Source organism: Hydra vulgaris, chromosome 13 (assembly GCF_038396675.1).
Source record: "Hydra vulgaris chromosome 13, alternate assembly HydraT2T_AEP".
Lineage (NCBI taxonomy): Eukaryota > Metazoa > Cnidaria > Hydrozoa > Anthoathecata > Hydridae > Hydra > Hydra vulgaris.
Genome location: NC_088932.1, coordinates 7,254,815 through 7,266,030, shown reverse-complemented (window position 1 = coordinate 7,266,030; position 11,216 = coordinate 7,254,815). Strand labels below are relative to the sequence as shown.

The 11,216-nt window shown below is 26.9% G+C and overlaps 1 protein-coding gene across 4 annotated transcripts in view; it reads left to right on the top strand.

The window, feature by feature from the left end:
• The first annotated feature begins 2,746 nt into the window (after nucleotides 1–2,746).
• LOC100206424 (alpha-1-macroglobulin) overlaps nucleotides 2,747–11,216 on the top strand; it is a 141,685-nt gene continuing 133,215 nt past the window's right edge. The window contains exon 1 of one of the 4 annotated variants that reach the window (XM_065816348.1): nucleotides 2,747–4,008. In XM_065816348.1, the coding sequence (XP_065672420.1) occupies nucleotides 3,950–4,008 (59 nt within the window). In that variant the 5' untranslated portion in view covers nucleotides 2,747–3,949. Of the gene's footprint in view, nucleotides 4,009–9,053; nucleotides 9,427–11,216 lie in introns of those variants that run through there. The other 3 variants (XM_065816350.1, XM_065816349.1, XM_065816351.1) reach the window with 3 other exon arrangements.

Sequence of the window (11,216 nt, the reverse complement as noted above, 5' to 3'; positions counted from 1 at the left end):
ACACGCACAGTTCGGATGTTCTACCAATTTGTCAGTCGATGTATGTAAATAGTAGAAAAATAGATTTAAAAACATTCAGAATGCTTCTGTTTTTTTTTAATTAAATTTTTTTAATTAATTGAGTATAGTATTTTTTTAAATTAATTTAGTATAGTATTTAAAAATACAAACATACATTTGAGAAAATAAAAGGGTCAGTTTCAAATTCTAACTCAAAAATGAAGTTCTAGGTGATTAGCGCAATTTTTGTGCCCTCATAATGGCTAAAGCTCTGAGTTTACAATAAGATGTTTAATTTTTAAAATGGGTTTTGACATTTAATTTACCACTCTTTTGTGGTACATAAAACACAACTAAACTTGGAATAACTTTATTGCATTAAAGATGTAATGAAAAAATACATATATAATTCAATTCTGTAAAATCGCATTGTAATATATTGTAATATAAGATATTGCCTGAAAAAGTACTAATAACATGAAACAAAAAAAAATTTAAGTAGGTAAAAACAATTTCCAGAGTAATACTTGGGACAAACTGAAATGCTTATAGCGAACCTCTCTTACGTGAGCCTGGGGCTTTAAATATTTATGAGCGTAATATTCACTTGGTGAATATTAGGCTTATAAATATTTAGAATATGTGGGGTGGGGTGGCGGTTACCCAAAAAAACGTATAAATGCGTAAAGGAAGGGGGAGGAGTATTAAAGACAGCTTTTGTTCTCTATCTCTCTCTCCTAAAAAATTTTTTTATTATTAACAAAAGTATTGAATTTCACGAGTTTAAAAAATCATTATTATGTTGTGTAACAGAGTAATGTTGAATTAACTAAAAGTTTTTTGTTTTCAATACTTTGTCAAATTTATGCTTTGAAAAAGGGGGCTGATTTTGTAATGAATAATGCGAACATACGCAAAAAAAAGAGGTGTGGGTTGTTGAAATCATACAGGTGCGTAAAAGAGTGGAGGAGAGGGTCCTAAATCAGTGGTTTTACTGCGAAAAAAAATTATTCCCATATTTCGATTAAATTGATTTTTAGTCAACTAAATCGATTTTAAAATGTATTAGTCGATTTTAGTCGACAGTCGAATTATTTAAAAGTTGTAACAATACTAATATTTACCAGTCATTTTATCATGAAATTCGAAACATATTTTAAACATCACACTGTGCCTCTCGTGGCGGAAATAGGATTTTACTTTTCTAAACAAATTTTTCAATTATAACATTTTAAATATTTTTTAACCAAAACAATTTAGAATTAGTTAATAAAAAAATGTTTATTTCAAATTTTTTTAAATTTGCCTTTTAAAGTGTGGAATATTCTGGGTAAAAAATCCTGGGTTATCACTAAATGTTTGTATTACGTAAGATAGTTTCCAAATTTCCTCGTTTTTTTTTTTTGGTTTTGTTTTTTGCATATAATGAAATAAATCATACATTTTATAAGTCAAAAACCAAGAAAAGAAAAAAAAATATTTGTCTCATCGTTTTTGTGTAATCGTAAAGATTGATTGATTAGACCATGTTAGTACATTCTGGCTACCTCTGTAGTAACATGGTCTAAAATTAATTTAACTGTAGTGGGTTTTATTAAATACCGTTTAGTTAACATGTTTTTGTTTTGTATAGAAAACAAAAACTGGATGCGAAGCGGTAGATTTGTTCGTAGTCTAACCATAGAACGATATAAGTTATAATTTTTAAGTTAAGCGTGGTTTAATGTTTTAAGTTAAGCGCGGTTTAATGTTTTAAGTTAAACGTGGTTTAATGTTTTAAAATGGTTACTTTCAAGTAAACTTTTTTTCTGATGGTTTACCTCTAAGTCAAGTAAAAATGTATCTACATGTGCTATATTTTTGCAGTCTATGTTTTTATCACTTTGAGTGATAAAGACATGGACAAACTATGTTTGTGCATATCTCAATTATGAATTTTTTTGCAAAAATCGATAATTAAAGCCTGGGAACAAAAAAGCCTCTAAATGCACCGTATAAAATAAAGCTTCTGCATTTTATATCGTAACTATTAGAAATAACTATCTGTGACGTTTAAAATGTGTAACGTTTAACGAATAATTTCTAGAAGAAGATAAAACTGAGGTGTTATACAAAATTTTCTAAGAAAACATTTAGTAACGTTTTTTTTCAATTATTACATCTAAATAAAAATGTACTTTTGTTTCCTATTTGCGTTAGCAGCTCAACACTGATTGGACAATGGTTCCTATTTGCGTTAGCGGTAAAACGTTATTTTATTAAGACTCATAAAAAATTGTTTACGTTCCATAATAAACTTGATTTATTTCGTTCATTTGGCGCTATCTCTTTATTGTCTTTTTTTACTGTTTTTAATATTGCTTATTTTGTAACGGTTTATATAACATAGTTGTACGTCTGACGACGGTCTCAGCTGTTAACTTAAATAAGTAAAAACAAAAAAAGTATGTTTTACAACATAATTGCCTTACCTATTCATTTTTTTTATCAAGAACAATCAACAAGTCAAACAACTTTTTTACGTTTTTAATGTGCAAAACTGGCATTACCAGTGACTTTTGATAGTAAGTAGTCCGATGAGTTACCTGTAGCTATGGAGTAGACAGATGAATTATAATAGCTTAATCAAAGATGAACACTCAGCAGCTTATTCTGAGCTGAAGAAAATAATTGTAATAGCACAAAACATTTTTAGATAAAAGTTATTATAAAGTTGCTAGGCAACGCAAATATTGAGGTGATGCGAAAAAAAGAGAGATGTAGTTAAGATATGCCAATCTGGTTCTGAATTAGCTTAATAAGCTTAGGAAAGATTAGGTGAATGTGAAGTACCTGAAATGAGAAAAAAGAAAAGTGAAGCTGTCAAAAAAAGAAATAAAAATCATCTAAAGACGTTAAATGCAGTAGTGATGTAGTGGGAGAGTGTTCGCTTTGTATAAAAAAAGGTGATGGTCAACTTGCAACAAAAAACTTATAAACTATGTCTTCTATGGTAAAAAGGAGTCAACCGAGTAAATCTGCGTCAAAACTAAGTAAAACATTTAAGTTAGCAGTAATAACTGATGTGAGCGAATATTGTTGTGACCAATTTTCTTAAAATAGTTTAAGATGCAGCTTCAAAATTAGAAGTAAGTGAAATGCTTTAAAATGCTTTATAGTTTAAATCTATAGGTAATAGGAAAAAATGTCGCGCTCCAATGATTTAAAAAATCTTACCCTTGACCATCTTGCAGATCTTTGAAAAAAGATTAAAGTTGAACCCGTCGTTTTAATGTTCAGAAATGCACGAAGTGGCGGGAGGACAACATACCAAGAAATATGCACGCGTATGTGAGCAAGCGTGTTTAATGTTAATACAATTTTGTATGACTAACATTCATATTTATATATTTATTTGTCCAAATCATCTTTAAAATTTTATTTATGAAGCTTTTTTTACGATAGGAAACACTGCGGCATGACTTTAATTCCATATTGATTGATAAAATTTTTTGTAACAAAAAAATTACATTCTAAAAAACAGTAAATATGTAAAAATATATATCTTTCTTTATATTAATGTTTACTTTGATAAATGATATAATTTTAAAATAGAAAGACCAGCATGCATATTTAGAAACTTAAAAAATAACAGGAATGACAATGATCGACATTTTTTATCGATTAAATTTGAAAATGTAATATCAAAATTGTAAGGTCGCAAACATTGAAACAGAATGTGAATGGTTCTAATTTAATACTATACACACGTCATAATTTTGATGAATGCGAGAATTTGTACGCCACAATGTCAATAAAAAATCTATAAATAGAGCTCAATTGGACATCACTAGCATATAAGTTTTATAGCTCAATATCGAAAGTTGTTATGTAAAAAAAAGTTATAAACTAAAATACGAAATATTCTTTTTACAAAACTTTATAAAAACTTTTTACAGCAAAAGTTTAAATGTGGCTAATAAATTGTTTTGCAACAATTTGTTGTGTGGGATACTCTTTATCATTACGGTAAAAGTTATTATTAATCTAAATTATCATTATTATTTTTTTAAAGTTTTTTGTAATGTGAAGACAACTGAACTAATTTATGCAGATTTATTTGTATATTATGCAGCCGATTTCGTTTTAGTAACGCCTCAACCATATACTGACATTTATCTCCGATCGCTTTATTCCTTTTTTATTTAAGCAAATCCTAAAATAAAAAAATGCAAAATTATTTTCAATCAACTTGTTAAAATTTATACTCTATTTTATTTATTTTTATAAAAAATTAACCATATAATTTAGCTGAATCGAATCCCACCATTTTTCAAATATTGATTGTATATTAATAAATATTTTAGTTTTTTATAAAAAACCGAAAAGCATTTTTTATCGATCGATTTAAGCCATTCGGCTACAGGTTATTCTTAATACAATATTAAAATTAAAATAGTTTTACAACGAATTTTTTAAAATTCCTTTTAAATTTTTAATATCTCCGACTAAAAATGGTTTTAAAGTGAAGATGTTAGATACATCTTGACTTTAAAGCAATTAACATATCAGTATTAGGGTACCAACATCATTTGCTTGCCTAATACTGATATCTGCCGTATAGTATCTAACTAGACTGTCGTATAGTATCTAACTTTCACCTCTATAATGAGTAAATTGGTAACATCAATTTTTTAAACCAATAAAATTCAAAACTTATAACACTTTTAAAAATTTCGAAAACAAAATGGTTTCTAAATGCTTTTGAACATCAGATGGTCATAATATTTAAATAAAATTTTAAGATGTCATTCAAAACCGAAGAGTTTTTTGAGGTGAATGGTGCTACTTGAAATTATTTTTAAAGTTTTTATTCTTCATTTGACACTGGTAATAAGAAGATAAATTTAAAGTCTATATATATATATATATATATATATATATATATATATATATATATATATATATATATATATATATATATATATATATATATATATATACATATATATATATATATATATATATATATATATATATATATATATATATATATATATATATATATATATATATATATATATATATATATATATATATATATATGATTCCAGTATTCTATTATGTTCTAAAAGTGTGGTACTTTGGTACTTGTGTCGCAGATATGCACAAGTATCTTATAACTATTAGTATAGAGGTGCCTGATGCAGCACATCTTCGTTGGTAATTTAAAAATAGCGAACATTTATGATTCTTTAAAAGTCTATAAATTTATTACGGATTGTTGTAAGTATCTTTAAATTACTGATCACATAAACTAAACTAAACTAAACTATACTATTCTATTGTGTGTGTGTGTGTATATGTATATATATATATATATATAGTGCTCAAAGTGGAGAAACCTCGCCTAATCGTTGTTATATATATATATATATATATATATATATATATATATATATATATATATATATATATATATATATATATATATATATATATATATATATATATATATATATATATATATATATATATATATATATATATATATATATATAAATTAGTAAAACACTTATCTAATTTTTTTTTATTTCCAATTTCTCCATCAGTTGGTTCATCAAGAAAAACGTCTAAACATTAAAAAATTTTCAAATTATAGAAAAAATTATTTCACGGGAAGTTGGGAATTGTTATAATTAATTATGTAATATATATATATATATATATATATATATATATATATATATATATATATATATATATATATATATATATATATATATATATTTATATATATAAAACTGAAAATAAATTCTGAGTACTTACTTAGGCAAACGTAATTAAATACGTAGGATTTAACGGATGTTCAAAAAAAAAAATTTTAGTCAAAATCTATTATTGCTAACTACACTGACGTTATCAAACTGTTTAAACAATAATATTGCATCATTAGATAGATTATGATTTACTTAAACACATAGTGGTAGTCATACATTAAAACAAAAAATAATTCGAAGTAGTGTAAATACTTCAAATTATTTATCTTTTCTCTCTATTTACATTGTTTAGGTATTACAAAGTTTGAGAGAGGGTCAATTTTTTTAATTTTTGCTATGTGTTATGTATTAACAAAATACAAAGTAAAACCTCAAACGGGAGGTGATTCATGTTAGAGGTGTTGGATATGATTTTGTTCTATCTTATTCATTTTCAATGAGCCTCTTTTTCTACTCCACCTAAAAGTGGGGTTCAGGGAGAGGGTTTAAACAAGTATTAAAGACAGACCGATTCCTGTTTCTTAACAAGTGATTTTTCTCGATCTTCGTTTATTTTTTTTACGTTTTAGTTTTTTCAACTATTGCGCAATAAGATATTCAACAAACTTAATTAAGTTATTTGAATAAACATTATTTATTTTTTACCTTTCATTTTTAACTCAAAGCTGAATACACAGTAGACGATGTGACGTCTAACTGCGCGAAAAAAGTCAGACGAGAAAACTCCGTCTTTTGCGCTAATATATTTTATTACGTGGTCAGAGCAAAATGTTCGTGCGGCATTTCTTATGATCTTAGTAAAAAACAGTGCAATATTGTGTATTTTTAGAGGATATGTATTTATTGCTTAGTCATTCTAAAAAAAAACAAATTTTGTTCAAGTCAAGTTTTTAGTGTTTACAGTTGCATTTTAATAAAAAAAAAACAAATAAAGGTATTATAGTGTACGCTTTTAACCATTTTACCTATCATTTACTATTTAATAAAAAGATTTTAGTACTCCCGTCATTAAAGCTGTTTGCCTCAAATATTTTTTGGCTTGATTATTTAAAATTTGTTTTCTCGTCTGGTTTCCCGAACTTTACGCAAAAAATTTAGACGAAATATTGTCTAGATACACGAAGGATTAAAGCATTTGGGACACCAGTCAAGACACTGTCCTAATTATCCCAAAGATTAGGGTTTTCTGAAAATGTTTTAACAGTGTAGAGTTAAATCATACCAAACAGCACACCGACGTTTTTATTTATTTATTTTTAATTTTTGTTTAGTTGCCCCAAGAAGCACCGCGGAAGAGCATTTTAACAATAAAGTTCACGCCTCTTTTCTCACAGAAGAAGCGAAATATGGCCAGAGCTTGCTTTGAACCCTTAATCTTTTCTAAAGCAAACGCTCTAACCACTGCGCCACTGCCGCTGAAACAATCTAAGGACGTCGATAAAATTGACAATCTCAGGACGTCAATTTCTTGTCCTTAAGACGTCCTAAGTTGGACTAAGGTTTAAGGACGTTTTATAAGACGTGCTAAAGATGTTTTAAAGACATTTTTTTAGTCGTTCTCTGTGTGTCTCTGGCTGGCCTCAGGTGAAAGACTTAAGGAATTTAATTCTCTTTTAAGACGTCTTTCCAGCTGACCAATGGATGTCTCTGGCTGGTCTGAAGTGAAAGTCTTTAGGACGTTTATTTAAGTTGTCTTATTTTGAACGTCTGTAAGATGTCCTAATTTGATGCAAATATTCTTTTAAAACTTTTAAAAGTGCAACAATTTACAACCCACACCTCAGATTTGACTTGATTTGGAGAAGAAAAGGTATATAGAGAACTTTGAGTAAATAAAATACTTTAATACATTTATAGTGTATTTAAACCAGGGCGGATGCTGCATTTTTTGAGGATATTCTAATTATTTTTATGTTTATATTTTTAAATAAGGATGCTTTGCAAAAAATTGCAATTATTGAAGCCTGGAAACAAAATTTTAGTCAATTCATTGCTACACCTCAGATTTCCCTAAAATTTTAGCTACACCTGCCCCAAACGCAGGAGCAACAAGTTAGTAAATTATTTTTTTTGTTATTCTCCACCAAATTTATGGTTGTTGATAAACTTTTAAGTTTGTAAAATAATCTCTTAGCGTTCAATAATTATAGGGGGGGGGGGAGTTCAGGGGGGAGGGGGTCAAACTTTTTATAGTCATAGTTTTTGAACGCTAAAAGATTATTGTATGAACTTTAAACTTTATCAATGAACATAGATTTAGTTAAGAAGAGGATAAAAAATATTTTAATAACTTGTTGCTCTCACGTTTGGGGCAGGTGTAGTTAAAATTTTGGGGCTTTTTTGTTCCCAGGCTCCAATAACCGCAATTTTTTGCAAAGCTTCCTCATTTGACATCAGTATTAACATATAACTGTTTGGACTTTGCTCCATGTCTGAAAGTTAGCTGTTTTAAACTTTAAAAAATGCTGCATCCGCGCCTGTAAACAGTATTATTAATACAATTATAAATATACAAAGTATTACTAATAAATTTCAGACAAATTTATTAAATACAATAATTATAAAATCATTCTTTATCAATTCATTAGAAGTAATGTTTGATTTTAATACGGTTTTGACAAGTTTAATAATAATTTTGATTATAATAATTCTTTTGATATGTTTCTCAACAACATCATCTATTTTAAAACATCATCTATTAAATAGAACTAAAAAAAATCAAAAGCAAAGGGCAAAAGAAATGAAAACAATAATTTCAAAAAAAAGTTAATTTCATTTTATATAATACTGGCTAACGTGCAGTCCGGTTATAGTATCAAACACGCTAAATTAACTTTATAAACTTTTCCCTTTTTCTCAGAAATTGTTTGTTTCAGATATTTACGTTATCGGAAACACATTTTATACAAAAGTTAAATTAAATAAAATCGTTTATTAAAATTGTTGAATGGTTCTTAGTTTAATACCCTTTTTTTTCTTGTATACGTTTTGTATTGCATCTTATAACGTGTTTATCTTTTTTTTTGCATGCCTACATAGTACGTATGCTAGGTATGCATGAAAAAAAAAGTTAATATAATATAAATAGTTAAATAATGTTGATTATAAATTAGTTTGTTAACTTTTGTTTTGCAGCAGAAAAATTGCATCCTCAAAAGCAGAAAATATAATACCGTATCGGAAAAATATAAAACCATAAAGGAAAAATATCTTTTTTTTCTCTTATATTAAAGTTTATTTTAATAAATGATGTCATTTTTGCATAGAAAGTCCGGAAGGTTTTTTAGGAAACTCAGAAAGTAATAGAATGAAACTATTAAAATTTTTTATTCATTAAATATGAAAATGTGGTATTAAGGGGAAATCAACGTGGCACGCACAGAAAAAGAATGCCAATCTATCAAGTCTAATATCATACACATATCATAGTTTTGATGATTATGATAATTTGTACGCTATCAATATAGAATCTATAAATAGAATCCAATCGGACATTACAAGCATATAAATTCTTAAATTCAATTACAACAGTTACATTAGGTTATTTTAAATAGTTTAAAACTAAAATACAAAATATTTAACTTTCTACAGCAAAAGTTGAGGTTTAAATGTGGCTCATAAACTGTTTTGTAACAATTTGCTATGTTGGATATTCTATATCATTACGGTAAAAGTTATGGTTTGTTATTATTTTTTGTAAGCATGAGACAACTGAATGGAGATTTATTTATTTATTATTCAAGCCAATTTTGTTCTTGTTTTTTTTTTTCCATTAAACTTTAATCCGGTATTTTGATTTTTTATTTATCTAAAGGCTCTTCGAGGGAAATCTTTGATTTTTTTGTTTTGCGTCCATAAATTAGCGTTGCGTAATCTATGGACGATCCCTATAGCGTAAAATTGCGGTCCTTATTATTTTATGGACGATCCATATAGCGTAATTTATGGACGATCCCTATGGCGTAAAATTACGGTCACTTAAGCTTTGAACATTCAAAGCATAAATAAACATTTTAAATTTTCTGTTTCTTTTCTGAAAGTACAAACGGTAGAAAAGAAAGTACAGTAACAATAAAATTGTTTTTTATTATAAAAATAAAACAATAAAAATTAAAAACTCAATTTAAATTAAATGTCATTCGATATTTTATATAATTGATGGCGAATAATTCGATATATCGAATATTCGATATCGCCTATTAAGTTCGGTCACCTAAATATAATTTTTTTTTGTCAAAAGAATTATTAAAAAAAGTAATAATAATAATAAAAAATTATTTATTGCATTTTTCTATTTAAAACATTATTACAAAACTGTTTTAGCCGCAATAAACATTTTTTTAACAAGCAAATTACTTAAATGTAAAAGGGAATAGGATTTCTGTCTGTCTGTTCTTTGTCTGCGGTTAACTCAATAACTATAATGAATGAGGAAAAAGTAATTCATTTAAACTCTGTTTTTAGTCAGTTGAAAGGGATCTTGGCGAATAAAAATTGAAATTAATTTAATTTATTATCATAATAATATAAAGTTTTAATAAATATAGTTATAACTAATTTAAAACGTTGACTAATTATTTCCGCAATCGCGCAAGATTCCCGCCCACAAGTTATTAATAAAAAAAAAAAACACTTTTATTGTAATTAATTTTGTTGTTTAGTTAAAGACGTTGAGTTTAATCCACGGCCTACTTAATAACAGGCCTGAAAGACGCGCAAAAAAAAAAAAAAAACTGTAGGCGGATATTTTGTAAACAAATATGTCGATTTAAACAATTTTGTAAACAAATAAGTTGAGTTAAAATTTAAAATTCGCTACACTAGCTGCTAAATTGCTTGTTTTCAAATTTTGAGAGCTGTTTATTTTAAAAACCTTTTACAATAAGATAACATTTTTTAATCGATTACTAAAAAAAACAACACTTTTCTTTAATAATATCTTTTCAAATTTCACAAACCCTACAACTTCACAAAACATATTTTACATACATTTACATTTCTGCTCCGCAATGATCATTTTTGTGACAATTTAAGTACTTTTAAAGCTGGTTCTTTTGTCGATCGAGGTGAGTAAAGCTTGCTATAGTTGTTAAATAATATGTTAGATAGTATTTTTCCATGAAACTTATCTATGTTTTCAAATCCATAAAATTCTGCTACCATCATTGTTATATTTATAAAACTTGTCCTACAAACTGATGACATGATGTGATGAAAAAATACATAGCAATAAATCACCCATTGACACATATTGTCTCCAGGTATCTTCAAGCCTCCTCTGTTGATTTCTTTAGTAAATTCTCCAAATTCGTTGTAATAGAACTGCGTATCATATTCATCTACATCATTTCTACTGATGTATCCTGCAATATAAACTAAAGCCATTTTTACAGACTTAGACAAGGCTAACTCCATATTTGAAAGATTATGAAACACATTGAAGGTATTGTCATCATT